Source organism: Panulirus ornatus, chromosome 68, assembly GCF_036320965.1.
Source record: "Panulirus ornatus isolate Po-2019 chromosome 68, ASM3632096v1, whole genome shotgun sequence".
Lineage (NCBI taxonomy): Eukaryota > Metazoa > Arthropoda > Malacostraca > Decapoda > Palinuridae > Panulirus > Panulirus ornatus.
Window position 1 is genome coordinate 8854565 of NC_092291.1, and position 26421 is coordinate 8880985.

At 46.5% G+C, this 26421-nt stretch overlaps 3 protein-coding genes across 3 annotated transcripts; 1 reads left to right on the forward strand and 2 right to left on the reverse strand.

The window, feature by feature from the left end:
- Window positions 1-1499: 1499 nt before the first annotated feature.
- LOC139747427 (heparanase-like) lies at window positions 1500-10178 on the reverse strand. Its single transcript, XM_071659765.1, has 11 exons — window positions 9218-10178; window positions 8472-8631; window positions 8137-8366; window positions 7300-7473; window positions 6921-7106; window positions 5953-6052; window positions 4905-5038; window positions 4175-4389; window positions 3881-4013; window positions 3574-3700; window positions 1500-2222 (listed from the first exon to the last, which is right to left on the reverse strand). Exons 1-11 carry the CDS (start codon window positions 9879-9881, stop codon window positions 2066-2068), a joined length of 2280 nt encoding a protein of 759 aa, XP_071515866.1. The 5' UTR covers window positions 9882-10178; the 3' UTR covers window positions 1500-2065.
- A 411-nt stretch (window positions 10179-10589) lies between these two features.
- LOC139747426 (heparanase-like) lies at window positions 10590-18870 on the reverse strand. The gene is made up of 11 exons (XM_071659764.1): window positions 18068-18870; window positions 17385-17568; window positions 16813-17270; window positions 15918-16088; window positions 14755-14937; window positions 13961-14057; window positions 12578-12711; window positions 12201-12379; window positions 11989-12121; window positions 11593-11719; window positions 10590-11241 (listed from the first exon to the last, which is right to left on the reverse strand). Exons 1-11 carry the CDS (start codon window positions 18729-18731, stop codon window positions 11085-11087), a joined length of 2487 nt encoding a protein of 828 aa, XP_071515865.1. The 5' UTR covers window positions 18732-18870; the 3' UTR covers window positions 10590-11084.
- A 66-nt stretch (window positions 18871-18936) lies between these two features.
- On the forward strand, window positions 18937-25372 carry LOC139747273 (uncharacterized). Its single transcript, XM_071659378.1, has 6 exons — window positions 18937-19078; window positions 20749-20916; window positions 22007-22262; window positions 22667-22985; window positions 23344-23508; window positions 24947-25372. Exons 1-6 carry the CDS (start codon window positions 18937-18939, stop codon window positions 25370-25372), a joined length of 1476 nt encoding a protein of 491 aa, XP_071515479.1.
- Window positions 25373-26421: the final 1049 nt, after the last annotated feature.

Below are 26421 nucleotides of genomic sequence, written 5' to 3' on the forward strand. Positions count from 1 at the left end.
TTTCTCCTAGCAGCTAATATGACCCGACGCTTCTTAAAAAGTAGTGTCCACTTCCCTAAAATTCTCACGATATATTTCCTAATATTTCTCCCTCGCTTTATCATCCCTTTTTGAATTTCAGTAAAGGTGTGGCCTCGATGTGGCGGACAGAGAGGACCAGGGTACACGACTCCCAGCTCCGTGGATCATAGAGGAGTCGAATACACGACTCCCTAACCCTGGGATCATAGAGGGTCAGGATACGTGACGCCCAAGCCCTGGAAGATCATACAGGAGTAGGATGCGCAACTTCACAGACCTAAGGAATCAGACAGGACCAAGACGCGTAACGCCCAAGCCCTGGGGACTCAAAGAAGATCAAGATAAATGACTCCTCAGGCCTGGGGAACCAGGACACGTAGCTCTCGAGCCCTAGGGAGTCGTAGAGTACAGTGATACGTGACTCGCAGGCACTGAGTGAGAAGATGTGGGAGGAATGCTGAGGTGCGGGAGGGTAGGCCCCACACGGACACAACACACACACACACTGGACCTCAATATTACATTTTTAATTACTGTTAATAGCTGGGTAAGCTCACAGGGAGATGTTAAGTGCCACCCAAGGGCGACACTCTTATTGCCCACACTCACTGCCTTCACAACAGTGTTGCTGCTGCTGCTGTTGTTGTTGTTATGTGGTGTCTGCTGTTGTTGCTGCTGCTGCCCCTGGTTCTCACTGTTCAGTCTCTAATCATCTGATCTCTTGGCTCTGGTCGTTCCATCACCCCCTTGGCCCACAGGGTTTCAGGTTCACCGTCGCTACATCTTCACGCATCCAGGGTTGAGATACTCAAACGGAGGAATTCCACGATATTCGTAACTGATATCTTCTTCAGGTCTGATAGCTCCTGTCTGTTATCTTCAGGTCTGATAGCTTCTGTCTGTTATATCCAGGTCCGTTATGTGGGCCAAAGTTCTTCAGGTTTACCAGCTACATATAAACCATTTGGAACGTGCCTTTAGGAAATCCTATGTTCATTTTACTATCATCCCTTTAAGGTTTCTTAAGCACTGCTTTTACAACTCCGTCCATAAAATATCCAACAACTTATCTTGTTAGGTTTTTGGATATGATTTTAAAGAGTGATGATATATTCCATGAATTTATAGTAAATATTCTTACCAGTAACAACCATCACACATATATATTCTCATTCATATCAGAATAAATTGTAAATTTGAAATTTATGTTTATAATACACAAATTTCAGTTCTCATATATATATATATATATATATATATATATATATATATATATATATATATATATATATATATATATATCAGTATCTTACAAACTTAAAATCCTTCCTAAGAGTAAATAATTATGTATTTAAGGTATAATTTGATCAAAATATTCCATTATGTGACTATGTAGAGAGACTGGATCATCAGCAATTTTGCTTCACTATGTTTAGATCCTTTTTTTGCGTAAAAATTGTGAATATCTATCAAAGGTGCACAAATCTCCGTACTTTATTGGCCTAATGATTACCGAATCAAAAATGTAAACTAAAGATGTCCTTAAGACATCCACCGATACACCAGAAGAAAGAACAGTAATTTACATGAAAACATTTGAATACATTTAGTTATGTGGATATGTAGTACGGACATACTGATCGTGTACTGGTTGGTGAAGATCCGTGGATATGGAAGTGATCCGTGGGTGTTGAGTTGTATGATCCGTGGGTATTGAGTTGCGTGATCCGTGTATGTTGTGTTGCGTGATCCGTCCGTGGGTGTTGAGTTGTGTGAACCGTGAGTGTTATGTTGCGTGCTCCGTGGGTGTTATGTTGCGTGATCTGTGGGCGTTGCGTTGCGCGAACCGTGGGCATTGTGTTGCTTGATCCGTGGGTGTTGAGTTGTGTGAACCGTGGGTGCTATGTTGCGTGATCTGTGGGTGTTGCGTTGCGTGGACCGGTGGGTGTTCAAGTGATCCGTAAGTGGTGAAGCATTGTTCTAGGGATGAGGACATAACGCTCTGGGCTATACAGAGCCGTGGGCGTGTATGGGCTGCCCTGGACTACATGCAGGCCTGGGCGTGGGCGTCAGGGAGCACCCAGAAGCCCATTGAGGTCGGTGGGAGGCGGAGGTATCCAGGGGACACGGATATAGGCTGCAGATCAGGCAGGAAGCCCTCCGACGTCATCTCCAGCTGCCACCCATTCAACAGCACATACCTACCAGGAAACGGACAAATTAACCCCCAAGAGAAGCGGGTCGATTGTTGTCGTCGGTTTCCAGGAAGACGATTTTAAAAGTAGGAAGGACAGGACGCAGGAAGGAGGAAAAGACAGTCATCATGGACGGATTGGAAGGTCTTGACAGGAGAGAGTGAACATCCTAGATAGAATGGACGAGTGGGTGGACTGTATAATATTCCTGGCCTCCCAGAAAGCTTTCGACACACTCCTTTACTGAAGACTCATGACGCTGGTATATCTCGACGATCCGTGGAGGCTGCTCAATTATGTTAACTCCTGGCTAACTGGGTGTGAACATGTAAACACAGCTATATACATGCATGTGGTAAAAGTGAAATTACTTCAGAGGTAATGCACTTATTGTCGAATTTTAATAATGAAGTATTGAGAATAGAGTAATTCATTTGTATTATTTATGTGGATTGCAGTTATGTAGTTTAGTAATCATATATGATACTGTGGAGACAATGTGAGGTGAGGAATTAACAATGACTACATCTGCACATACTGTACTGGGCTGCAGGCTACTGGCATAGCTTATTAAGCATGAGCTTGCGCATCGACTGGTTCTCCAAGTTTTTGCCACTGACTCTGACTCTTCTTGTCTGGTCACAGCGGGTCTGTGTGTTTACTAGGATGTTGAGGTCACTTGATCATGACTGCTATACAGATGTCTCCATCTCTCTACCTATGATGTTTGTTACTCATCTCCTTCGCTGGCATGTGCTTCGCCAGCTCACAATTTGATGGTCTTGTCTCCACCTCGAGCGGCGCAGTACTGCGCCTCTCTACCATACCCTCCACCGCGCTCAGCTGTCAGGAGGTGCGGCGTTCACCCAGAGGTACCCTACTCCTCGCTGATGATGCACGCACAACATCACTCCAAGCGTCCGTTGTCAGCCTTCTCTACTCATCCTGCAGCTGTACCCATCGCCGAGTACAGGAATAGTATGTCCGTCTCTTTTTGTTTTCTGAGTGTGTGTGTGTGTGTGTGTGTGTGTGTGTGTGTGTGTGTGTGTGTGTGTGTGTGTCTGTAATGGCCAATTGACGCACTGTACATAGATGTACAGTTTTTCTTTTTTTGTAGGAGGGAATCGCAATAACCTTTACTCGAATGTAACGGGTAGACTGGGTCCCTGTTCAGGCACCAATTATGACTGTACTCCTACTGTCTGGCTTAGTGGAATCAGTTCCCCCTGATGTACTATAGGATTCTATTAATCGTCAATTGCCGTGCTGAACTGAAATCCAGTCTTCCAATGACAAACAAATGAACATCATTATACTGAGGTGTAGAGGAAGATACCTGAAGAGTGCAGGTACATACCTGGAGTGCAGGTCTCCATCAGGAGCCTGAAGCAGGTATTCGAAGATCTTAGAGAGGGCCAGGTCGTCGCTAAAATACACCTCCGTCGTCTCGTTGGCCAAGTTCATCCCGAAGACCACCACGCTGCCTGCAGGGTCAAAGATCAAGTCAAATGTTTCATGAACTTATAAATGAAAAGAAAACATTCTTCCTTCGCTGACAGCAGGACACATTAGTTTACTAAAGTCAAGCGTGAGGGACTTGACGCAGGGCGACCCTATAGGAGTTTCCTGAGGGAGAGAGCCCGGCCAACCGCACCCAGGCCTACCTGGTGTGTAGTCTCGGGTGAAGTTCTTTTGGCAGTGAGCGTAGAGGCGTGTGGTGGACGGGGCGTGACTGAGGCTCAGGTCCAGGACTCGCCCTCCCACTAGTCTCTTGTACAGCACCGACAACCAGTAGTCCTGTAGAAGTGATAACGTCAGGCCTGTAGCTAGTGATGCACATGCAGAATTGATGTTGTCATGGCCTCTCTCTCTCTCTCTCTCTCTCTCTCTCTCTCTCTCTCTCTCTCTCTCTCTCTCTCTCTCTCTCTCTCTCTCTCTCTCTCTCTCTCCTTACTTACGGGGTTTGGAAACAGGTCCTCATCAAACATGGCCAGGTTGCCATTGTACAGTGTCTGTCTGGCCACAATGTCGACGCCCTCGCGGGCAGCAACCCCTAGTTTGTCCATCCACAGGAACCCCCCGACGAAGGCGTCGGTGAAGCCTGGAGCACCGCCCCTGACGAAGGCGGTCGTCCCGCCTGGGTTATTGCTCCCCGTCGCTGCACCGGACTCAGCTGTTGACGAGTGAACGCATCGTTACTTTCACTCTCGCCTGATAAAAACAGTTTGGTAACTTTTCTAACTCTACCACCTTTGTCTGGTGTGGCTCAGGCAAGGTTCACGTGCCCTGTAGTTAGTAGACCAAGTAGAGACTGCTTCTGTTACACCTACTAAAAAAGAGAGACGCCCAATCAAGGCTCTAGTCTGGTAACCTACAGCTGAAAGTTTCAGTTTGTTTTGTCTTCATTGGACGTTTTGTAGTTTTTGACTCGTTCCTCCGACTAGGAAGACCAGAGCACCTCCCTGAACACAGGCCGGTCCGTTCCTCTCCCAAAGGAATATGGTTGCTCCAGAGGCGCAAACACTGACACACAGTAGCAGCTCTTCCTCTGAGCTCTAAGATAGCAATTCTATTACCGGACATTTGATTAAGCCACTTCATCTCACTACCATTTGCATATCAGCAACATGGTCACTAGATTAAAACCTTCTACTTGAAGCTTAAGACAACGCCATAGGAGAGGCTTACTGAGCCAGATGGGGGTGTCTGGGGCCAGCTCGTCCCTGATCGCCGCCACTGACGCCGTCTGCCACACCAGGCGGTCCAGTGTGTCAGGGGAGAGGAAGTCCTCGACGTCAGCCTTGTCCGCATTCAAGTAGTACCTGAAGAAGGAGAATACGAGGTGTTAGAGTGGGGTTGTAGAGTGGGCCAGACAGGAGCGGGAGGCTGACGCCTGTTGCTCCGTTGTGAGTGAGTCCAATTTCAAAGACTTTCTAAACGTTTGATAAAAGCTAACCAGATACGTGTATGAACATGTGATGAATGAACATCTGTTTAACTATTCATCTGTATTAAATTCAGTATGTTTATTTGAAAGTCTTTCTTAAATACATGATTTTTTTCCGGAATATTTCAAATTTGTGTTTTGTGCACAAATATTAACACATACACAGTTCATCAATAATACGTCAGTGTAAGTTTCACCTTCAATCTATTCGTTTATCAAAACATTTACTACGATGTTTGCACAATCAAATCTACAAACATATGTACATGTGAATGAATGTATCATGACTAATCCATATATCTGGCTCTCGTCACACACATAAAATACTACATATGGGTGTACATATATGGATCATTACGTCTGAGCCATAACGTCCATTTGTAAGCAAAAATAGCGAGACACAACTGAACGAAGCAGTGCCGAACTTCGTCTCGAAAATTTGTCTCGAGACACGCGGTCGTAGCAGTACTGAACCTACTCTTATCGACAGGCAGGGACTGAAAGGGATCTGTGACGTTTATAAATGCTCCATGTAAAGATCAGGGTAGTATACTAATCCAAATGCTATCCCATCTATCACACTAGAGAGCCTGCAAAAGAGTCATATATCAGTCTTACATCATGATCGAGAGGCGGAGGAAGAGAGTTCGGTACAGCTTCGATCTGGCGCTCACCATCCATGCAGAGCGAGGCTTCAGATGTGTCCTGGGGCTTGTGCCAGTAAGAAGCTGAGTAAACAGGTCTATAGATGAGTGTTTGTGTACACGTCTGAAAGGAAGGAGTACTCACTGGTGCCAGGATACAGCCGTCAGTTTGATCTTCAGGTGCTGCAGGAACTCTCGCAGGTACTCCATGGAATCTGAGGCCAGGCCGGGGGAAGCCAACAAACCTACGGACACCATGACTAAGGTTAGACCGAGGCAGATGAACTTTATACACAGTAACTGGGGGATGGTTGTGGCTCCGTCGTCAGCTAGGCTCCAGCACCGGGAAGTGAAGATTAGGATTCTCAGAGGAAAGGTCGAGGATTATAGAGTGCAGAAAAGGATTCTTAGAGGAAAGGCCGAGGATTCTCTAGAGTGCAGGGAAGGATTCTGGGAAATGGGACGGGGATAGTGAAGGATTCGTGATGTCAGGTCGTCTCTGGGCAAGTCTCAGTGCAATGTTCCTCGAAACATATCCATCGCATAGGAATTAATCGCTTGAGCACAAAGGTATGGCCAGCGAGTACGACCCTTAAACGCCTGCCCTTTGACCTGACCCCTAAGGATTAGATTGAACGATCATGTCAACATACCAAAAGGTCGTAACAAGGCCATAGCTCGTACCGTTATACTCAAGGGTCGTACTACTGCACTCACGGGTCGTTCTGTAGTGCTCACACGGTCAAGCTCCTAGGTCAGTAAAGCTGCTCAGCGCACAGAGCGGTATACGGTTGGCAAAACTAACATGGTTTAGAATCAAACAACAAATTCAGCGAATTCAAGCATTAAGTTAAACAGTATTCATGTTACTAATATGTCAGCGGGAAATATCACACACAAAGGAAATCGAAATTCTCTTCGCTCAGTATATATATATGAAGTCTTTAGATAATCACTGATAATGAAATGATAACACTCATAATCTGATTTTGTACAAGAATTAGTACCTTAGTGGGAGCTAAATGTCCCATCTCAAACTACTATATATGAGGCAAGAGCTCTATGCAAGCAGGGGGAGGCGTTCTCGGCCATTCGTTATTTTCAAACCCGTACCGTGGACTGGGGAGGAGGCGCCCTGCTGGGGCGAATTCCTAGGCTTCATGACGTCGGGCCCGACGAGGACGCGGTCTTGTTCGAGCGGGAAGTGACTCTCCAACTTCCTCTGCAATCGGGCGAAGTCCTGGGCCGCCTGCTGACCGCTGATGCTGAAGTTGTAGTGGTTATAGTATGCGTTGGGCTCTGTGGAGGGAGGGAGATGTGTGGAGAGGGCGGCGTCAGTGTCACTTACGGAAGGAACATGGAGAGGAAAGTCTAGTACAGTGTAATTTGATATGATAAGACGTTCACTCTTCTTGGTTTACTGAGATTCGAAGCTTTGAGCTTTGATAGAAGAGGGTAAATAACATTTGCATTTCTCGGTGTGCAGAATTACCATTGCCGAGTTGCCACATGACATGAGCGCCCCTGGCGGCCACGTCCTTCATGATGAGCAAGGCGTTGCTGGGGTCCCACCCACCGTCCTCGTCACGGTAGAACTGGTTCAGGTCGAGCAACAGCTGCATCCCCACTGCCTCGATAAAATCCAGCAGCTGCGTCCAGTCTCCAGCTGTGCACACAGAGCGCAAGAATGTCAGTAAGACGAGCAAGTCTCCGGCAATCAGGTCATCAGTTCATTCTAATATTGACAGAAAATGTAGTAAAGATATTTGTGATTTGTCAAAACACAGTGTGATCATGTGCTGTATGTAGACAGTATTGTTAACGTACAAAGGTGTTAAAGACTTTTCGATCGGTTGTTATGTATTGACCATGACGACTTTAATGACCTTTATATAGTTGACTGGCTTAAAGACCGAACGACCAATTGCTTAACGGAATACGAACTCGTAAAAATGATAGGATAATAATCATGATAAAGATAATAGCGGAAACAGCGCTATCTGCTAACTGATCCAGTGATTTCGCTGTTAAGGAAACCTGATGTAATTCAGCAATGATGATAGTACATCAGACTGGCTCTTAACAGAAGGTTACAGTTAGTGTAGGTGCAACAAGGGAACTACCTAGCGGTACCGGGAGGTAGCTTCTAACTCACACACGTGTGGGAAGAGTACGGTAGTGAGGTGAGACCTGAGAGGACTTCCGTTACTGACATTTTCAACTCTGGACTATTTTTCGAAAACCTTTCTACCAGGATTTTTTTTTTTAACCTTTTTAAACGTCGTGTTACACGCGGAGTATAAAAACCGGAACTCAGTTTGTTCCTCACCTGAGATTGTGAAGTTTTTGACAGAGTTATGGAAGTGGGTTCCCATACGGGGGTGCTCAGTGGGGTCGTCTGAGGGGAGTTGTCCGGCCGGTCCATCGCCAAGGGCGTCGCTCGGAGGGAAGGATGGCTCCTGCACCGTTGGGTCGTAGGTGACGAAGTTGGCCGACGACCCTCCCATTCTAAAGAGGGCGGGGGACAGGGCGCGCAGCATGACGCGCAGCACAGGCGAACTGAGGATAAGAAGGACAGGTCACGGTGTTCCCTGGGGTCAGACTTAGCACTACATGTGTTTCTCTCAACGTGGTCATCGGAGAGAAGTGAAGAAAGCCACTCACCTGGTGTTGAAGGTCATCCACCCGTGTTGGATGACTCGTGGGCGAAATGTCACGCTCAGGAATGTCGCTGGCACCTCCCTCAACACGGCCGACGTGTCCACCTCCGCCACGATTGTCTTCTTCAAACCTGCCGCTGGCACGCCTATGGACTTCCTCAGGTCTATCGAAGGCGCGAGGGGGAAAGAGCGACATTAAGTGCTGAACATCAGTTCCTGGAAGTACAAGTGTTGAGGGCACAGCAGCGCTGATGCAGCCTCACACGACGAAATATCTAAGCTTAGCTTGCTCTCTCTCTGCTTCGATTGATGGGAATATAGTGCGCTGGGATCATGGATGCGGTTCCTAGCTGAGATTACGGGCTCCAGGATCAATCTATGTTAGATGGATATCAACTGAATAGTTATCAAAACTGAACGAGTGCCACAGACGAAGAGACTAGGTGCATGACTGCTGACGGTGGAAGCTGGTCCCTCAACGTTCATTGGCCTGTAATTCCTACATCATGAAGATGATTGGCCAATACCCAAGACGTCAGAAGATTGCTGAAACCTTAACTTCTGGTTCGCTTATACTTAGGAATATTTACACAATGATCCAACAGAGAAAATCATGAAAAGATACTTAATGAAAGTAAGCAGTCATGAGCTACATACATCCAAGATTTCCACGATATGTTCAGAGGGGATGAGGTTACCGATTACAGTAATTAACCGACCTAATACAAAAACAAATGGTGCAGAAAGTACCTTTTCTGTGAGGATGTTTTGTGCGATGCTTTTCCAGCCGACCCAGCCGCAGGATCTCCAACAGCAACCCCAGAACCTCTGCTTCAGGTATTGTCTGGGCCTCTCCTTCACGTGACCCCGCTTCTCCGCCCCTGAATGCCATCACCAGCAGCACCTCGGCCAACGCCATCACACATTTCTTCTTATCTCTCTTAGATGAATGACAACTGTCGCTGACGTTCCCGGTAAAGTGTTTCCTCAGTCCAGCCCTCGCAACCTGTACATAGCTGTCACCTTTTGGATGAGTAAGACCCTTGTAGCTGACGTTAACTTGTTCCTCGAGGATGCTATCCAAGGGTCTGGGCAACCTGCAGTGTTTGGTGGCCCGAGGAAGGTGTTTGTAGATCTTGCTAATCCATAGTTTCGCTCGGTGAGTTAGGTGAGGTTTTCTCGCTTCGCTGCTGGTGTTGTTGTCGGGAATGGCTGCGTGGAGGCTCTGGAGATTTTTCTGAGCGGCTTCCACCAGTTGGACGAGGTCAGTGAAGGACTTACAGCTGCGAAGATGGCTCTGATATGCGGGAGTGTAGGGGGAGGCACCTGGCTTCCTCTTAGTTGTAGCCCCGTTCAACAGTTGCAAAGACGAGGCGCTTAGCACAAGGATCTGAAATACAACTTTGATTCTCATGACTAATTCGTGTTTGTCTTCTTATGGTTCAGATTTCTTCAAGTTTTCTCCTTGTCGACCCATTCAACGTGACTCAAATCCGTCGGTCAGTAGTCAAAGATGTGATCTTTGTCATGGAAGCTCTATGCCACACGCTCTTCCCCGCCGTCTATGCTACAACCTCACAGCGATCAACACAACAGACCATCCGTAGAGTTCTCACTGCCAGACTGTGAAGTGCAGCGGAGAGACACCCGGTGAGGGAGGGAGAATGAATGAGTGTGCTGCAGGACAGGTAGCTTCGAGACTGGTGTGTGTAGGGTCCGGGTCAGAGGGAAGCTGGCTTCTACCGCCCGCTGATAACTTGGTGGTCACATGGGTGGCGGAGGCGGCTCCTATTGTCCATGTGATTGTCTATTGTTGACGCAGCTTATCAGCATCTATTCTTGGCGGTCGGGTTGCACAGCTACCTCTCTCTCTCTCTCTCTCTCTCTCTCTCTCTCTCTCTCTCTCTCTCTCTCTCTCTCTCTCTCTCTCTCTCTCTCTCTCTCTCTCATCTCGGGACCAGATGGAGTTCAAGCTATTTCTTTTCTAAAATGGGAAGTGACAATCAACAGCAAACCACATGACGAAGATGATGTTTGATAAGGTATGCCGCCAGGGACGTATGACCGCCGGGGACTGTCATGACGGTGATTCCTGACGTAGACAAAGAAGGAAACGGCTGTGTAGTGAGATCAGTTTCTTCTTTATTGGGCTAATACTTTTCACATCATAATCATGATACAGAAATTCATTAAGGCACCATACGACAAGTACATATTGTCTACGAATAATCTAAAGGATAAAATCAAAATTTTCCTTAAAACACAAGAAAAGTTAGTGATGTGTGGGTGTTGGGAGCGAACGGTGATGCTGGGTTCATGACCCGTGGACTGGGTAGCACAGATCTGTATACCGGGTAGCACATATCAGTCGGCTGGATGGCACATATTCGTGTGCTGGGTGACACAGATCCGTGGGCTAGGTGGCATAGATCAGTGGGCTAGGTGGCACGGATCACTCGGCTGGGTGGCACAGATTCGCGGGTTGGATGGCACAGATCAGTGAGCTGGGTGACACAGATCCGTGGATATGATGTGATCTGAGTGCATGTATGTGTGAAGCAGGTGAGGGCTGCCTTAGGCTACACAAGAGACGTGGGCGTATATGAGCTGTCCTGGACTACATGCAGGCTCGGGCGTGGGCGTGAGGCAGCACCCAGAAGCCGAAGGAGGTTGGCGGAAAGTGGATGACTCCTGGGGGAACGTCCACAGGCAGCAGGTCAGGAAGAGAACCTTCCCCCGTCACCTGAAGCTGCCAACCGTTCAGCAGCACGTCCCTAATGAGAAACCAACGAATTAATTCACTCATAACTCACATTCCTCACACTCTTTCCCCCCCTTCATTTCCCTCCTGTCACTCCATCGTCTCCTAGGACCAGAGTGGGCGAGCCCTGGGGAGAGGAGAAAGGCAAGACACACGCCCTTGTAGGCAAAGCCGACTCCCATACCCCAGGAGGCCCGTGGAAGAACATGCCTCTCACAAAACAGTGTCATCCACTTATCCGGTGTGTGTGTGGTGTGTGTGTGTGTGTGTGTGTGTGTGTACAAGGATATATCTGGTGTCCGTACATGGTCTGTCTGTAAGACAGTATGTGAGGACATACCATGGGTGTGTGTTACATACATACCCGGAGCGTAGGTCCCCGTCAGGAGCCTGAAGCAGGTACTGGAGGATCTCGGAGAGGGCCAGGTCGTCGCTGAGACTCACTTGGGTCGTCTCGTTGGCCAGGTTCATCCCGTACACCACCACGCTGCCTGCAGAGTCAAGGAGCAGAGTATTGGGTCAAACTGTCAAATAACAGCATAAAAAATGGATGTGAAGTAACCTTACGTCCAATTTTTTTCTGGCTAGTATCTATTTCTATCAAGTGAATCTAAAGCTGGCTTGTAAACAGAGATATCAGAAGCTGGAGTCAGAAGTACATTGATGCCAAGTGTTAGTGTACCAGTGAGGGGCGTGATGCAGGGCGAACCTGCAAGAGTTTCCTGAGGGAGAGAGCCCGGCCACCCGCACCCAGGCCTACCTGGTGTGTAGTCTTGGGTGAAGTTCCTTTGGCAGTGAGCGTAGAGGCGTGTAGTGGGCGGGGCGTGACTGAGGCTCAGGTCCAGGACTCGCCCTCCCACTAGTCTCTTGTACAGCACCGACAACCAGTAGTCCTGTAGAAGTGAAAGCGTCAGGCCTGTAGCTAGTGAACGTCCAAATTTGTTATGGCATCTTTCTCGCTTTCTGACTCACCGGGTAGGGCAGGAGGTCGGCGTCGATGAGGGCGTAGTTACCCTTGTAAAGTGTCTGTCTGGCTACTAGGTCGACACCTCCGCGGGCGGCCACCCCCAGTTTGTCCATCCACAGGAACCCCCCGACGTAGGCGTTGCTCATGCCGGGGGCCCCACCCCCCCAGGCTGAACTGGTCTCGGCTGTTAACCAAAAGAATTTAAGACTATTAATCTTTGTTGATAAAAAAAGAGAACTATTATTTTTCTCGACTTTTTTCTTCATGAGTCATCTGATGATCTTTAATGAGCTAGTCCCATCGTCACATGAAAACATTTCCAGCCTCTTCCTAAATATCCGGGTGACTTATCGTTCCACCGGTGGTCTACTGAGCAGCTTACTGAGCCAAAGAGGAGTGCCCGGGGACAGCTGGTCCCGGACGGCCACCATCTCTGCCGTCTGCCACACCAGCTGGTTCAGAATGTCGGGGGAGAGGAAGTCCTCGAGCTCAGCCGTGTGTCCGTCCATGTAGTACCTGCAAGAGGAGCAGCAGGGGTGTGAGGCCGGGTATTGTGGTTATGGGTCAGATTGGACAAGTAGGTTGTAGGGTGTGGGATGTGCTGAGTTAGAGAAGACAATGGAGCACAGCAAAACACTGGGTGGTTCAGATGCCTTAATACTAGAATTAACATTGTTCTTGGAGAACCCGAGTTATTCACAAATCTTGTTCAGAGATAAGTTTAGATATTCTGTCTGGATATGCAATGAGCGATCCAGGTTTTGGCCGTCTGGAGATAAGGCCGTGAACACATTGCTTAATGGTTTGATTAGGGTGACGGTTTGGAAAGGTTCAGGATTTGGGTGAGGTTTATTGGAAGGATCTTGTTAGATTAGCTATAATAAAGGTGTGACTTATAGATCTCGAGGTTAGAGATGCTGTGTTGTATATCTAATCAACCTACGTTCCATGGTTATGTAAATGTGTATCATAAGCACAAACCAGACTTGAACTTTGTGGGAAATAAATGAATTCTGTATCTTAATTACCATCACTAAATCTAATGTCTCTACGTCTTTTTTTTTCTTTTAATTTTTATCTTTATATTTTGTCCAAAGATTTTGTATCCCTATATAAGTTCACAATTATCATGTACGTCAGTGTATGTCTCCTCTTAAGTCTATATATGTATATGTATCAAGGTCTTAAGATAATCATCTTGTGTTACTTGTAGTTGGAGGTGTTTGCACATTCATATATCCGACTTCCTCCACATGCATATATCATTATGCGTACATATATTGTGTCACTGCGTGTGCGTGAAGTCAATGATGCACAGACATGAACAGAAATCCTGGGACGCGCCAGAACGAAGCAGTACTAAACCCTCTGTTTCGACAAATGGTCTTGAGACTCGCCTGAACGAAGCAGTACTGAGCCCTCTACTCAGCAAATTGTCTTTGTACACGCTTGAACGAAGCAGTACCAAGTCTTCTGTCTCGATATATAGTCTTTTGAGACACGCCTGAACGAAGCAGTACCGATCCCTTTATCTCGACCAGCAAATATCGCTATTGAAATGTTTTATTGACATTAATATCATATGAAAAAGACAGGTTAATATACTATTCCCATTCTCATTTTTTTCAGCCACCACCTAAATTCTTCAGATGGGCTTGTACTGGTAAATTGATATATCCGGCGTGCCCCAGGAACTTTGTTTACTAGTATACACATCTAGAGGTCAGTGTGCGTGGGAGTGTACACGCGCCTCAGGAGGACTTACTGGTGCCACGTTGCCGCCATCAGGTTGATCTTCACGTTCTCCAGGAACTCTTGCATGTAGTCCAAGCCGTCAGCAAGGCTGGTAGGAGGTAGTGACCCTAAAGCCATGATAGTAAGGTCAGATTTGGAGAGACTATCGTATTACTTCGCTGGTGACTGCATAATATTGATTAGGATTCCTAGCATATGGGTCCAGGACAAGGTAGTGTGGAGGATTTTTGGAGTAAGGTCCTGGATTGAGTATATGGTACAGGAATACATAGGATAAGTCCAGGATCAGGCGAGATGGTGAAGAATTCCTAGCTACAGTCCTCTACATCTCGTAGTCCTTTTCGCTATCCGGAGTATTAGTGAGGGATATGTAATGGTCAAATGCCAGTTTAACTCCGCCACTCAATTCTTTTACTGAATTGAATGAGACTGTTATGATGCATTCTTTACACTTAGTAAAGTTGATTTAGAAGGCCAGATTATGCTTTAGAGCATAAGTTAATGTTCTTTTTAGTGAATAAGAATATTGGTGAGGACTATGAAGATAAGGGAAAACTTGGGGTTAATCAACGTAAAAGTCAGTGAAATGCATGTAGATATCAGCAGAACTTATGGAAACGTGCCAAGTTTACGTTATTTTGGAATATTGAAAAAATGGCTCGTTTAAAATCTCTGAATGCCTGTGCTCAACACAGCATACTATTTTCACATTGAGTAACCCCAAATTTTTTCTAATCTCATTCAACCATATTTCATGAAATTGCAAAAAGTCGTAACCGTAGCCAGGGGTCCACCAAGCCATACCATGGTTGGAAGAGGCGTCCTCCTGGGGCGGCTTCTTAGGTCGCGTGACGTCTGGGCCAACAATACATCGGTCTTGCTCCTGCGGGAAGTGATGTGACAACTCCTCCTGCAGCCGACTGAAGTCCAGGGCCGCCTGCTCACCGCTGATGGTGAAGTTGTAGTTGTGTTTGTATGAGTTGGGTTCTGTGGAAGTGGTCGGGAGTAGCGTTAGTTCCAACTTTGCCTAAGGAAGAGCGAAAGTCTGGAGTTTCTTGTGTGTACGTATGCATTGGTTTTAGGTACCAAAGCTGGAGCTACCCAGTTTTGGAGTCAGTGGCGTGTTATGGAGGCAAAGGATCGCTTTCCCGTTTAAACCTTTGGCAGCTAGGCTGCGGGGAGTCAGGGATGGAGACGCATCGTCGGCTAGGGGGAACGAGGTCTTTTGGAGGGACACTTCCAAAATAAGAAGGGAAGAACCAGAGTAGTCAAGTGATTGCAGCAGCCTAACAAGAATTATCACTGCCCTCTCAATGCTTTTCTTGACGCATTTATTTGACCCTCACAAACATTTCCTCGTGGCATTCCTCAGTGATAAGATCAAAAAGAAATAGCCATTCAACAAACATCATGGAACGTACTTCAACTGCACACATAAAATGAAAACCAGAAGGACTTGAAGACTTCATGACGTAGTTTAACTTGTTCGTGAAAAATTATTTAATGAAGGAGACGTAAACGAAATTTCGTTGAGTTGCGAGGGCTGCTATGTTAGGTATGGAAGCCGCTGGGCTAAGTTGAACAGAGGGGAAGCAACACACACAGGAAAATCTTGTTCACGAATAAATTCAAAAGGATTTATGGAAATATTATATACACGAAGTTCGGTATTGTCGTTAGTTGATTGTTATGGACGTTACTCTCATCTACTGCCAGTGTTGTCATGTTTGGTTCGTTGGTCATTTACGCTTTAGGCCTATCGATTACCAAGGTCATTAAGGCCATCATTGTCAGTATCACAGCGCAATCACTTAAAGTCAGACACGCCATCCTCGAGTAACAATTCAAGGAATAACAGTATCACTGACGTAAATTTTATACAAGTTAAGCCTTCTTAATATACTGAGATATGAAGCTTAAGATTTCAATAAAAGAGAACAAATAATATTCTTTGTAGATAGAATTACCGTTGCCGAGTTGCCAGATGAGGCGAGCTTCCCTGGCGGCCGTGTCTTGCATGAGGAGCCTGGCGTTACTGGGCTCCCACCCGTCCTCGTCGCGATAGAATTGGTTCACGTCGAACAGCAGCTGCATCCCCACAGCCTCGGCAAAGTCTAGCAGCCGGTTCCAGTCTCCAGCTGCACACAGTAAGCAAGGACGTGACTATTGCGAGCAAATGTTTATAACAGACATCAAGTGGCTATCAGTAGATCCTAACAAAATGTCTGGACATCAAGTGGTTGTCAGTAGATCCTAACACAAGCAGAAATAGAATTTTACACCAAATATGATAGACGATGGTGCCCCTGGATTGAGCCCTTAATATTCACATTCATTTCCTATCCCTTCCCTCATCACAGCAGTCTCAATAATCCTTCAACTAACCACTCCCGAATTCTACAATCCACAAATCCCTTCCATGGATCAAATGGGATCAACGATCAAGAAAGACATTCATAGCTATATCCTCAGCCACCTTGGAATTTGCACATTAATTTCCCAACTCTAGCCGTAGCGCTATGTGGCATCTTAACCCATAAACATCGAGCCTGATTATATACATATATTTACCTGTTGCAAGTCTGAGTGTACTTTTATACAAAAGAAATTATATTAATAACCGGCAACAGTACCTTGAGTTAAAGCATTGCGAAGAGAAAACGAGACACCAGCAGAGATGAAAGTGCAACATTGTCGGGAGGTGAGCTCTAAGTCGCACTAGAACAAAGATCGCTGTTCCGTTGTTTATGGCGCAAGAATGAGGTGGAACGTCACCGAAGATTTTTGACTTAGAACTGTCTACCTGAACATTTTAATTTGACACCCAAACAAAAGGAGATGTAAATGAGCATATTTTCTTGCCTGTCATGGTGAAGTTATCCTTCGAGGCTCTGCTGTAGCTGTCTTCAGAGAGGAGCTCACCGAAGTAATCCGTAAAAATCGGTCCGGCCCGTTCGCCACTGACGGGGCCGCTAAAGGGGTTGTGCCGGGTCTTCTGTGTGTAGGGTAGACTGGTGTGGGGGACAGCGCCCTTGTTGAGGTCACTCACAGAAGCCCCATGATAATCCTGATTCAGGTTGCCGTCAGTCTGGAAAAAGCTTTTTCCTCTGACGTCCTTAGGAAGCTCGAACATGGGTTGGGAGCCATGAGGGAACTCTAATGATTCTGGGGCGTCATTGAAAGAAGAGATATCGATGTCGCTCTTAGGCAAAGTAGGCTCCAGCACCGTCGGGTCGTAGGTGATGAGGTTGGCTGACGATCCTCCCATCCGGAGGATAGCGGGGGCCAAGGCGCGGGTCAGGATCAACAGCTGGGGCGAGCTGGGGAAAGACAGATCGTGTCATTATGTCCCTTAAGGTTAGAGTTAACTTCCCCCCCCCCCTCCCCCCATGAAGGTGGTCATCCACCGAAGGCAAGGTGAGGTGAGCACTCACCTGGTGTTGAAAGTCATCCACCCATGTTTGATGAGCAGTGGTCCTAGGGCCAAGCTTAGGTACGTCGCTGGCACCTCCCTCACCATGCTTGACGTGTTCACCTCCACCACGCCTCCCTCCACTATGCTCTCCTTCACCACACCTTCTCTCACTCCCACAGGTTTTCCCAGGTCTGTTGAGGACACTGAGGAGAAAAGAAAGACGACTAAAACCTCAACACCTGTTACTATGATAGCGAATAAGCGTCTCTTTTTGGGCACTAAAAGTTATCTTGTATAGGCTATGAGCAGCAAGTGATATATATATATATATATATATATATATATATATATATATATATATATATATATATATATATATATATATATATATATATAATGTGTGTGTGTGTGTGTGGGTGTGTGTTTCGTTAAGATGAACATTTCTGAAAGTGATTTAAACCAAACAATGTCAAGTTTACGTACGACTAAAAGAAGCCGTATGATGTTCTTGTTTGAAACATCAACTACTACAAATTTGATTTGAACAAATATGATACTCTTTTAACAGAGGGATTGGGAAATGATGTGTTAATGAAAGTTGGAAGTAATTGGTTTCATGTTTCCAAGACTGATAACCTCGCGAACGGATGAAGTTACTGATTGTATACATTAAGAAACTAGAATAACAAATGGTACAAGTACTTTTCCACTGAGGTTCTTGTGAGATAGACTTCCCCGGCCGAACCAGTCGCAGGATCTTCAACAGCAGCATCAGAACCTCTGCTTCAGGTATCCTGTGGACCTCTCCTTCAGGTGACAACGCTTCCCCTTTTCTGGATGCCATCTCCAGCAGCTCCGCGGCCAACGCCGTCACACATTTCTTTTTATTTCTCGTAGATGAATGACAGTTGTCGCTGACGTTCCCGGTAAAGTGTTTCCTCAGCCCAGCCCTCTCAACCTGTACATAGCTGTCACCTTTTGGATGAGTAAGACCCTTGTAGCTGATGTTAACTTGTTCCTCGAGTATGCTATCCAAGGGTTTGGGCAAGCTGCAGCGTTTGGTGGCCCGAGGAAGTTGTTTGTAGAACTTGTTAATCCAAAGTTCCGCTCGGTGAGTTAGGTAAGGTTTTGTCTCATTGCTGCTGGTGTTGTTGTCGTGACTGGTTGCCTGGAAGCTTAGGAGATATTTCTGGCCAGTCTCCACTAGTTGTAGGAGGTCAGTGAAGGCCTTACAGCTGCGGAGGTGACTGTGATATGTGGAAGTGTATTGGTAGGGACTAGGCCTCACATAATTTGTGTCCCTGTTCAAAGCTTGCAGACATGGGACGCCTAGCACAAGGATCTGGATTATAACATTGAATTTCATAACTGCTCTCTGTTTATCGGCTTGTGGTCTGGATCTCTACGTAGGTTCTCCTTATCGACCCATTCAATCTCAGATGATTCAGCCAAATACCTCTAGTGACTGCAGTAATGCAGCATTTGTAGCTGTGACCTTGTTCAACGTTCCTTATCGCTGTTTCTGAAATTTCATCACAACACGCAAAAAAAAAAAGATATATGACCCCAAAATGGCCGCAGATCACAAAATACCATTAGTTTACAACTATCTTTGGTTCCGATGTAAATCTACAGACGATGCGCTGCACGTATATGGACGAATGCCTATAGGCTGTGACGACGTCTGTACCAACACCGCACACGATGGGGAGGGTCTGTAGCCACACACACAGCAAGGAAGACTGGTCTGTGAGCTACGGCGTAGGGGACGGCTCAGTCAGTAGCTGTCATGTAAGGGCCTGTTGGGCAGTGGGAAGCTGGCTGCCTTTTATTGCCCACTGATAAGCTGGTGATAACAAGCTTGAATTGCGGGGTGGGTGCTATTGTCCCTAAGTCCTCCCTCCCCCACTTCTATTGTTGATGAATTTTATCCCCTGCTCCTGGGCGTGAGGTAGCACATGCTGCCAACACTCACGTCAATAATCAGAATAACATTGGAACCTCGGTTTATTTACGGTTCCCATGCCTCGTGTCTGGACATTAAGATAATACTGACAACATTGGAATGAACCCCAGCTCAGAGGTATGCCAACGATAACGTCTGATGATAATTAAATATATCTGACCAGTTTTGAATTTAGTAGTCGCTTAAACTGAGACGAATTATCTCGCAGTTCATTGGGGGGTTTTGTGTGTTGTGTAACGGTATTGTTCATAGAAACTTGAATGTATGTGTGATTTGACTTCAATCCAAGGTGGATTACCGTCATGTGAACCATGAATGCAATTGGATTATGATTAATCACATTTCAACGATTAATTGGATATCATTCCAAGTCACTACAAACATACTACCGATTTCGTCCGTCTAATAGGGTGCACACATACCCGCCGCTAACTAGAGTATTGGGAGAGGGAGAGGGAGAGTGAGAGCTTGCGCAGATGAGTGAGGGGTAGCAAGGGTGAGAGAGGGAGAGGACTTCCTTGTCCCAGCTCAGACCTCCGCAATCTACATCCTGGGACGGCTGGGTAGGCTCCCGTTTTCTGTTTGTCACTTGTGGTTATATATATATATATATATATATATATATATATATATATATATATATATATATATATATATATATATATATATATATATATATAACCAGTTATCCATATAAATGAGTGTTGAAAACTGAATGGCCAGAAGTGTGTGCGTAAATGTGAAAATAATATGTTAACAGAAAGCAGTGAAAACTGCTTCTCGAGTACGTGACTGTTCAATGTTTATATAAGTCCCAACCACTATGACATAAAGTGATATACAATTGAATAAAGGTTATTTTTTGTATGGTGGATTAAGCTGTGGTGGAGATGGTTTATGTGAGTGTGTGTGGAGGTTGTGATAAGAACTTTTACCAAAGCTGTTGTGGGGCCTCAAACTGTGTGCTGAAGGAGCCTCCCTGTATACCATCTTATAGGACAAGCTTTGTTATGATATGAGATAGAAGATGGAAAGAAAATTCGTCTATTAATAGTGACAGTTTTCATAAAAGTATAAACCATAGCCTGTATTTGCTGAATATAAAAATTTTATGAGAATTGTAGCCGTATTGTCTAACAGGTCAGGTCAGCAGCAATTACCTGTGTGTATGTGTATGTCTGTGTCTGTGTCTGTGTGTCTGTGTGATTGGTAACATTTCTGTCTACATTGCTCGTGTGAGTATTCGTGTTCACACACACACCCACACACACACACACACACACATATACATATATATATATATATATATATATATATATATATATATATATATATATATATATATATATATATATATATATATATATATGTATATATATATTATTCTCATGAAGAACTGATTACCTGTATCCTACAGGATCATCTGACTTCATGGGATCCTACAACCAGACGGCATCGCCGGAGGAGGGCGTGGTGTTTCTTCTTCCTGGAGGAGGGGTGGCCGTCGAGGATGCGGGGCCAGACGAAGACAGCATTACCACCTACCCCGTGTGGGCCTCCTTCAACGTTCTCATCACTCTCACTGGTGAGAAGCCCCGTTTAGCCTAGTACCGGGACACTCCTCATTGGTGGTCCTGGTCATGAACCAGTACAGGGAAACTCATCACTGGTGAGTCTTGCCGTGCCACGGACTAGGACCGAGACACGTCTTACTGGTGGTTCTCAAGGAACAGCTTTTTCTCCATCCTTCATCTGTCTCATTCTACGTGATCCTCCCCTCACCTCCTGCAGACCGCAGTGTGACAGATCCTCACAGCGCACCACCTTGGTAACAACAAACATACAACACCAGATCAAGTAATTAGGTCACTGCTTCGCCACAGCAGCCCAACATCTCTCTCTTAACCCTTGTCAGACGTGAATCCAACATGCACCTTCCCTCGGCCCCGGTCAACTGCTTGCCCTCACCAAAACACCAGCCATACTGGTCATCATAGATGACACACGCGTAATTTTCACTCCCCACACCAAAAACATCAACAGAAAGGCCATAAATAAACTAAATGCCTCAGAGCACTGACCGACACCAGTTTTGAACAAGAGAGAAAATCCCTTTAGCTCCTCTTCGAACAATACATCTGCTCAATCCTGAACTGCACCTCATCGGTCTGGTCATCCAGCTGTCAAAAGCGGTGTAGGACACTTCCAAACCACACAAACCAGAGCACTCAGGAGAGTCAGTAGCTGTTTAGCAACCATAGATATTCAACACCTGCGCACTCGTAGTATGATCTGGCCTCAGTATGTTCTGCACTCATTCCTTTGCAAAAGCAGTAGACCCTTCTGACCCGAACCACTTCATAACCAACCAACAACCCCCTAGTAGAAATGGAAAGCTTACCCTTGTTTCCATGTCACCAACTTAAACCTGCAGATCCCTTCTCATCCAACGAACACGATAGCTGGGAAGAAGAATAGATATTCAGACCATAATAACCCTACATACACCCATCTGAAACAAGAATCCCGAGACTTGTACGAGTTATGCTTTCTCACCTACGCTGTACACGCCATACATCCACCACTACAAACGCCGATCCATCATATGTCAAATGACCAAGATGAAGCTTGGCAACTGGATCTACAAGGTTTATCTCCTCTGTTTCTTGGCTTAGGTGGACTGGCCAACAGCCTGCTGATCCTGCTGTCTCTTCAGCGGTCGCAGCTGGTGACGCCCCTCACGCAGCTGCTGGTTGCCCAGTGCGTCCTCAACCTGAGCGACTGTGCCTTGGGCGTGCCACTGAATGCCTTCTTGGTGGGAACGGGCATTGTCTTCGACGGCAGGGACGCCCTCTGTAGGGTCGTTCTCTCATGGCTTTACGCCACTTGGTCCAACTTCTGCTTCAGCCTCTTGTTGATCTCGTCTCTAAGGTAGAGTTCAACTCGCTTTCTTTCTTTCAGGTAGAGTTACATTGGTCATGTAGAGTCCGCTCCCTTAATGGATACTCTAAAAGTCTCGTCTGTCAAGTAGAGTCATCCCATCCTCCAAGTCGCAATAATTCTCATAGACTAAAGTACCCAAATCTACCAAAGTCCCGACCATTTATGTTACAGCCGCGCCCTTATCACCTGTGACCCACACAGTATGTCCTCCAAATGACTACCATGCCATGAACTCTCCTGACTGTGCATGAACATAAGCGTCATATTGTCAATAACGTCTGTATAATCTGTGCCTCAGGTCACGACTTGAAAGTACAGCACAACAAAGTCGCTTTATTTCTAAGTTTATTTTTTTTTTCCGTCAGTATCTTTATTCTTCTCCCTGACCCAAGGCTGCTGTATGTAGCGGCCCCTCTGCGCATGCACAGAGTGCGGAATCGAACAGTCGTGTGGACCGGGTGCGTCCTGCTGGTCGTGTCGCAGCTTGCCTGGTTGGTCTCCTCCCTCCTGATGGAGGAGCAGCCCTTCGGCAGCGCCCTCTGCATGACGGGCAGGTACTGGCCCTCTTCCAGCCGCATCCTGGCCTCTCTGGTCTTCAACTTGTGGTGTATCCTCTTGACCTTCGCCTTCTACATCAGTCTGGCCCTCACCTGCCCCGGTACCCTCGCCCCAGCTTCCACGACCAGACACAGGAACATCATCACCGCAAGGGTCAGCTCAGATCATACTTTACCGGGGTCATGGGTCACACGTCACTAAGTTTATGAGTCACAGGTCACTGGATTCATGGGTCGTTGGGCACAGGTCATTGGGGTTGTCCGTCACTAGGATCATGGGTCACAAGTCACTTGGGTCATGGGTCACTGGGGTTGTGGATCACAGGTCATTGAGATTGAGTCACAGGGGTTCATGGGTCACAGGTCACTTGGATTATGGGTTACTGGGGTCAGGGGTTAAAGGTCACTGAGACCAAATGTCAATGGAGTCATACATTACCGACAAAAGATCCTGGGCACTTTATGCCACCCTCCCCCACTAACCACTCAGCCAGAACCCCTCTCTCCCCCAGACGGGCTTAATCCAGTGTGTGTTCCTGCTGCTTACGTTCTTGATGCCCATCCTGACGCGGGTCGCTAGCTACAGGGGCCTCATCTCCCCCACCCAGCTCTCCAGGGGCAACATGTTCTTCATTAAGATCTCCCAGGTAGGCTCCTCTCACGTAGAATCCTCCCAGGTAAGCTCCTCTCTACTAGGTTCCTCCCACCTAGAATCCTCCCTTGTAGGTTTCTCACAGGTAGGCTCCTCCCTACTTGGTTCCTCCCACCCAGAATCCTCCCTAGTAGGTTCCTCCCAGGTATGCTCCTCCCTAGTACGTTTCTCCCAGGTAGGTTCCTTCCAGGTAGAATCCTCCCAGGTAGGCTATAGCACCTCTTCAGTAGCCTAGTACTATTCTCAAGACAGCTCATAACATCTCTCAAGGTCTCATAACATCTCTCAATGGTCTCTCATTTCGACCACATTATCTCTCAGATAGAGCTGTGAGCCTCGCTGGTAGGCCACAAGGTCTCTGAAGTAGGCCACATAGAGCGCAAGATCCCCTACATAAATCCAAAGACAAATATATCATTGAAAAAGCCAAAAATTAATATATCTTTCTTACAAGTAGCTTTGTACCTTACAACACCACTGTGTCTCTCTTCAGCTCCCGATATCCGATCACTCATTTCCGACCTTAACCCGATTTTCAGAGGCCTGAGGTACTTACCCGTAATTGCCGGTGTTTATCCCCCAAGCCTCATTATCCATAATCATCGTCTTTAATATCCCCCAGGATCATTTGGTAAAGTTGGTAAATTACAATTTTTTACTCTAAATTTTTAGAATTTTATGGCCATTTTTATAAAAGCGTCTGTAAAGAAAAGTGAAAATTGCCAAGTTGTGTAGTATGGCCTTCTTGACACGTGATATTGATAGTAACGGTGTGTGACATTAAGTTAAACATACTGGAAGACCTTTCCTTCAGCTGTAGATAATGAGGCCAATGCAGCTGTGTTAGAATTGTTTTGATGTTTATTCTAGCATTCAAACATACTTTGTTCCTTCTATACACACACATGCCCGTGTCATAGTATTGATCATCGCTCTGTCACGAGACTTAACTCGGCCCAGTGATTCTAAGAGGCACCAAAGAATATCACTTGTTACCAATACTCGCCATGAACATGGGCGGATGGTAAGTGTGTCTTTGCCACTTCCCGACACCGAGCAGGCGTTCCTAAGGTGGGCATCTACTGGAGTTTGCGATGTCCCACACACTTCGCCGCGAAGAACAACGACACTCGTGAATCATCATAGATGGGATGTCGCACTCGACAGTCTAAGGTTTACGTTGAAGCAGGACGTTTAGAAAGCGAGCCTGTCGGATTCATCGTTGCCGTCCCAGTAGCTTTAGACCTCTATTTTACCTGACCTTTTATCCTGCCCTCTGGACCCTACCACGCTTGCCTTACCTAACGTACATACAAGATGCTGTCTCCAATATGCAGTTGTATGAATGTGTATTTGTATTCTTGTTTGTCTAGACGCAGTGTGCTTCTATGTGACGGTATGAATTTAAGAACGTATATCCTACCTGTGTATATGCATTTGTGAGTGAGACACATTGACCGCAGCTTGAAGCTCGCCCGTCATGTCTGACGCTGGTTGTCATCCCACAGTGCTCGGTGTACCCGGTCATCACCATCGTTTGCTCGTCGGTGCTGCGTCGCGAGGCCTGGAAGATGCTGGAGCCTCTGAGGACATTCTTCTACGGCAGGAGAGGGACCCAGCCAGCCATCTTCCTATCGGCGATATTCTCCAACAAGTCCAATATGGTCGAACCCGCAGTAGCGTTCAGTCGCTTCAAGAGGAACTCTGCCGACCAAGGGAAGGAACCCGCTGGGAGAGAGGCACGCGTCCTGAAGAAAACGACTGTGAGTATCTTGTTCACCCGGGAGTTCCTGAAGCCTCTACCGGTAGGTAAGGGTCTCCAGTCTAGTCTCGTCTCCTCACCACACACTAGTCCCACACTTACGCCTGAGACCGGAACGACGCCTTAAGTGACCAAGGGCCTCGAGTCCAAGACGGGTGATAAGATACCCTTCACCTAAAGCAACTCCCAGGGTTGGAGGCCTCGGTCCACGGGCGAGGCAGGGCCGGAAGCCATCGATACCAACGTGTCCTCACCTAGACTTCTGATGTAAAGAAACAACTTAAAGACCTCACTCGAACGTGGACCAGCCTCATCACTTCAGAGAGACCCAAGGAGGGTGAGCATTTCACCTGGAAATACTCCCGATGAATCAGCACAGGGTCGAATCCTAGGAATGGCAGTTGGCCTACATCCAACCCAGGTGTTAATCTGCCCTCGCGATAAAAGAGTAAAGGGTTACTGAGCAAATGGACTGGGTCATTTACAGGGTTAATGATAGGGAAAGAAAGTGACATTACAAAGGAAGTAAACAGGAAAAATATAATATTCTACATGAGGGAAGCTGAATAGGGACCACTTAGATGGCAACACTGACCAACAGCATTGAGTCTGAGTTGGTAACAATGTCATTCCCTAGAGGGAGTAGTACCAAGGTTGTTCGCCGTGGTCGTCAGTTTCAGGTCTGTGAAGGTAGTTTGTGTGAACCAGAACGAACCATGGCCCTCATGGTACCCCGTATCCTTTTGTGTTATAAGTTGTTGTTTTAATCATTATATATAGACAGAACTTCACCAGCTACGGTTTTTCCGATAGGTTTAACTTTCCTGTTGGTGGACGGTAGATGTATTTAAATCACGTCTCCTGCCTTGCTCCTCTTTGGCTTTGTTTCTTGTGTCGTCTAGCTAAAGGTTCTTCTTTGTGTGTGCGTGTGTGAGTGTGTGTGTGTGTGTGTGTGTGTGTGTGTGTAATTTCCTGTCTTATAATTTTCTAATCACCTGTTTCTACCGTACGGGGAGGAGGTCTACACCCGTGGGGACCCATCCCATGAACTTCACGGGTTACTGGTGGTAGCTTTACAGTCTTTGTTAAACACTGACATTGTAGTTTTGTATTCATATGTAAACATCGATTTCTTTAATATCAGACGTATGTGTGTAATAGAGGAATGTACCAGCT

Coding starts and splice junctions, on each gene's coding strand:
- LOC139747427 (XM_071659765.1), bottom strand. CDS start 9,881: ATGAGAATCAAAGTTGTATTTCAGATCCTTGTGCTAAGCGCCTCGTCT. Junction 8,367..8,471: donor TGGATGACCTTCAACACCAG/GTGAGTGGCTTT, acceptor TCTTATCCTCAG/TTCGCCTGTGCTGCGCGTCA. Junction 7,107..7,299: donor CATGTGGCAACTCGGCAATG/GTAATTCTGCAC, acceptor CTCCCTCCACAG/AGCCCAACGCATACTATAAC.
- LOC139747426 (XM_071659764.1), bottom strand. CDS start 18,731: ATGAAATTCAATGTTATAATCCAGATCCTTGTGCTAGGCGTCCCATGT. Junction 16,089..16,812: donor GGATAACTTCACCATGACAG/GCAAGAAAATAT, acceptor TACTGTGTGCAG/CTGGAGACTGGAACCGGCTG. Junction 12,122..12,200: donor CCGACCTCCTGCCCTACCCG/GTGAGTCAGAAA, acceptor TCACTTCTACAG/GACTACTGGTTGTCGGTGCT.
- LOC139747273 (XM_071659378.1), top strand. CDS start 18,937: ATGGCCGCAGATCACAAAATACCATTAGTTTACAACTATCTTTGGTTC. Junction 20,917..22,006: donor CGTTCTCATCACTCTCACTG/GTGAGAAGCCCC, acceptor TTCTTGGCTTAG/GTGGACTGGCCAACAGCCTG. Junction 23,509..24,946: donor CTCACGTAGAATCCTCCCAG/GTAAGCTCCTCT, acceptor CATTGACCGCAG/CTTGAAGCTCGCCCGTCATG.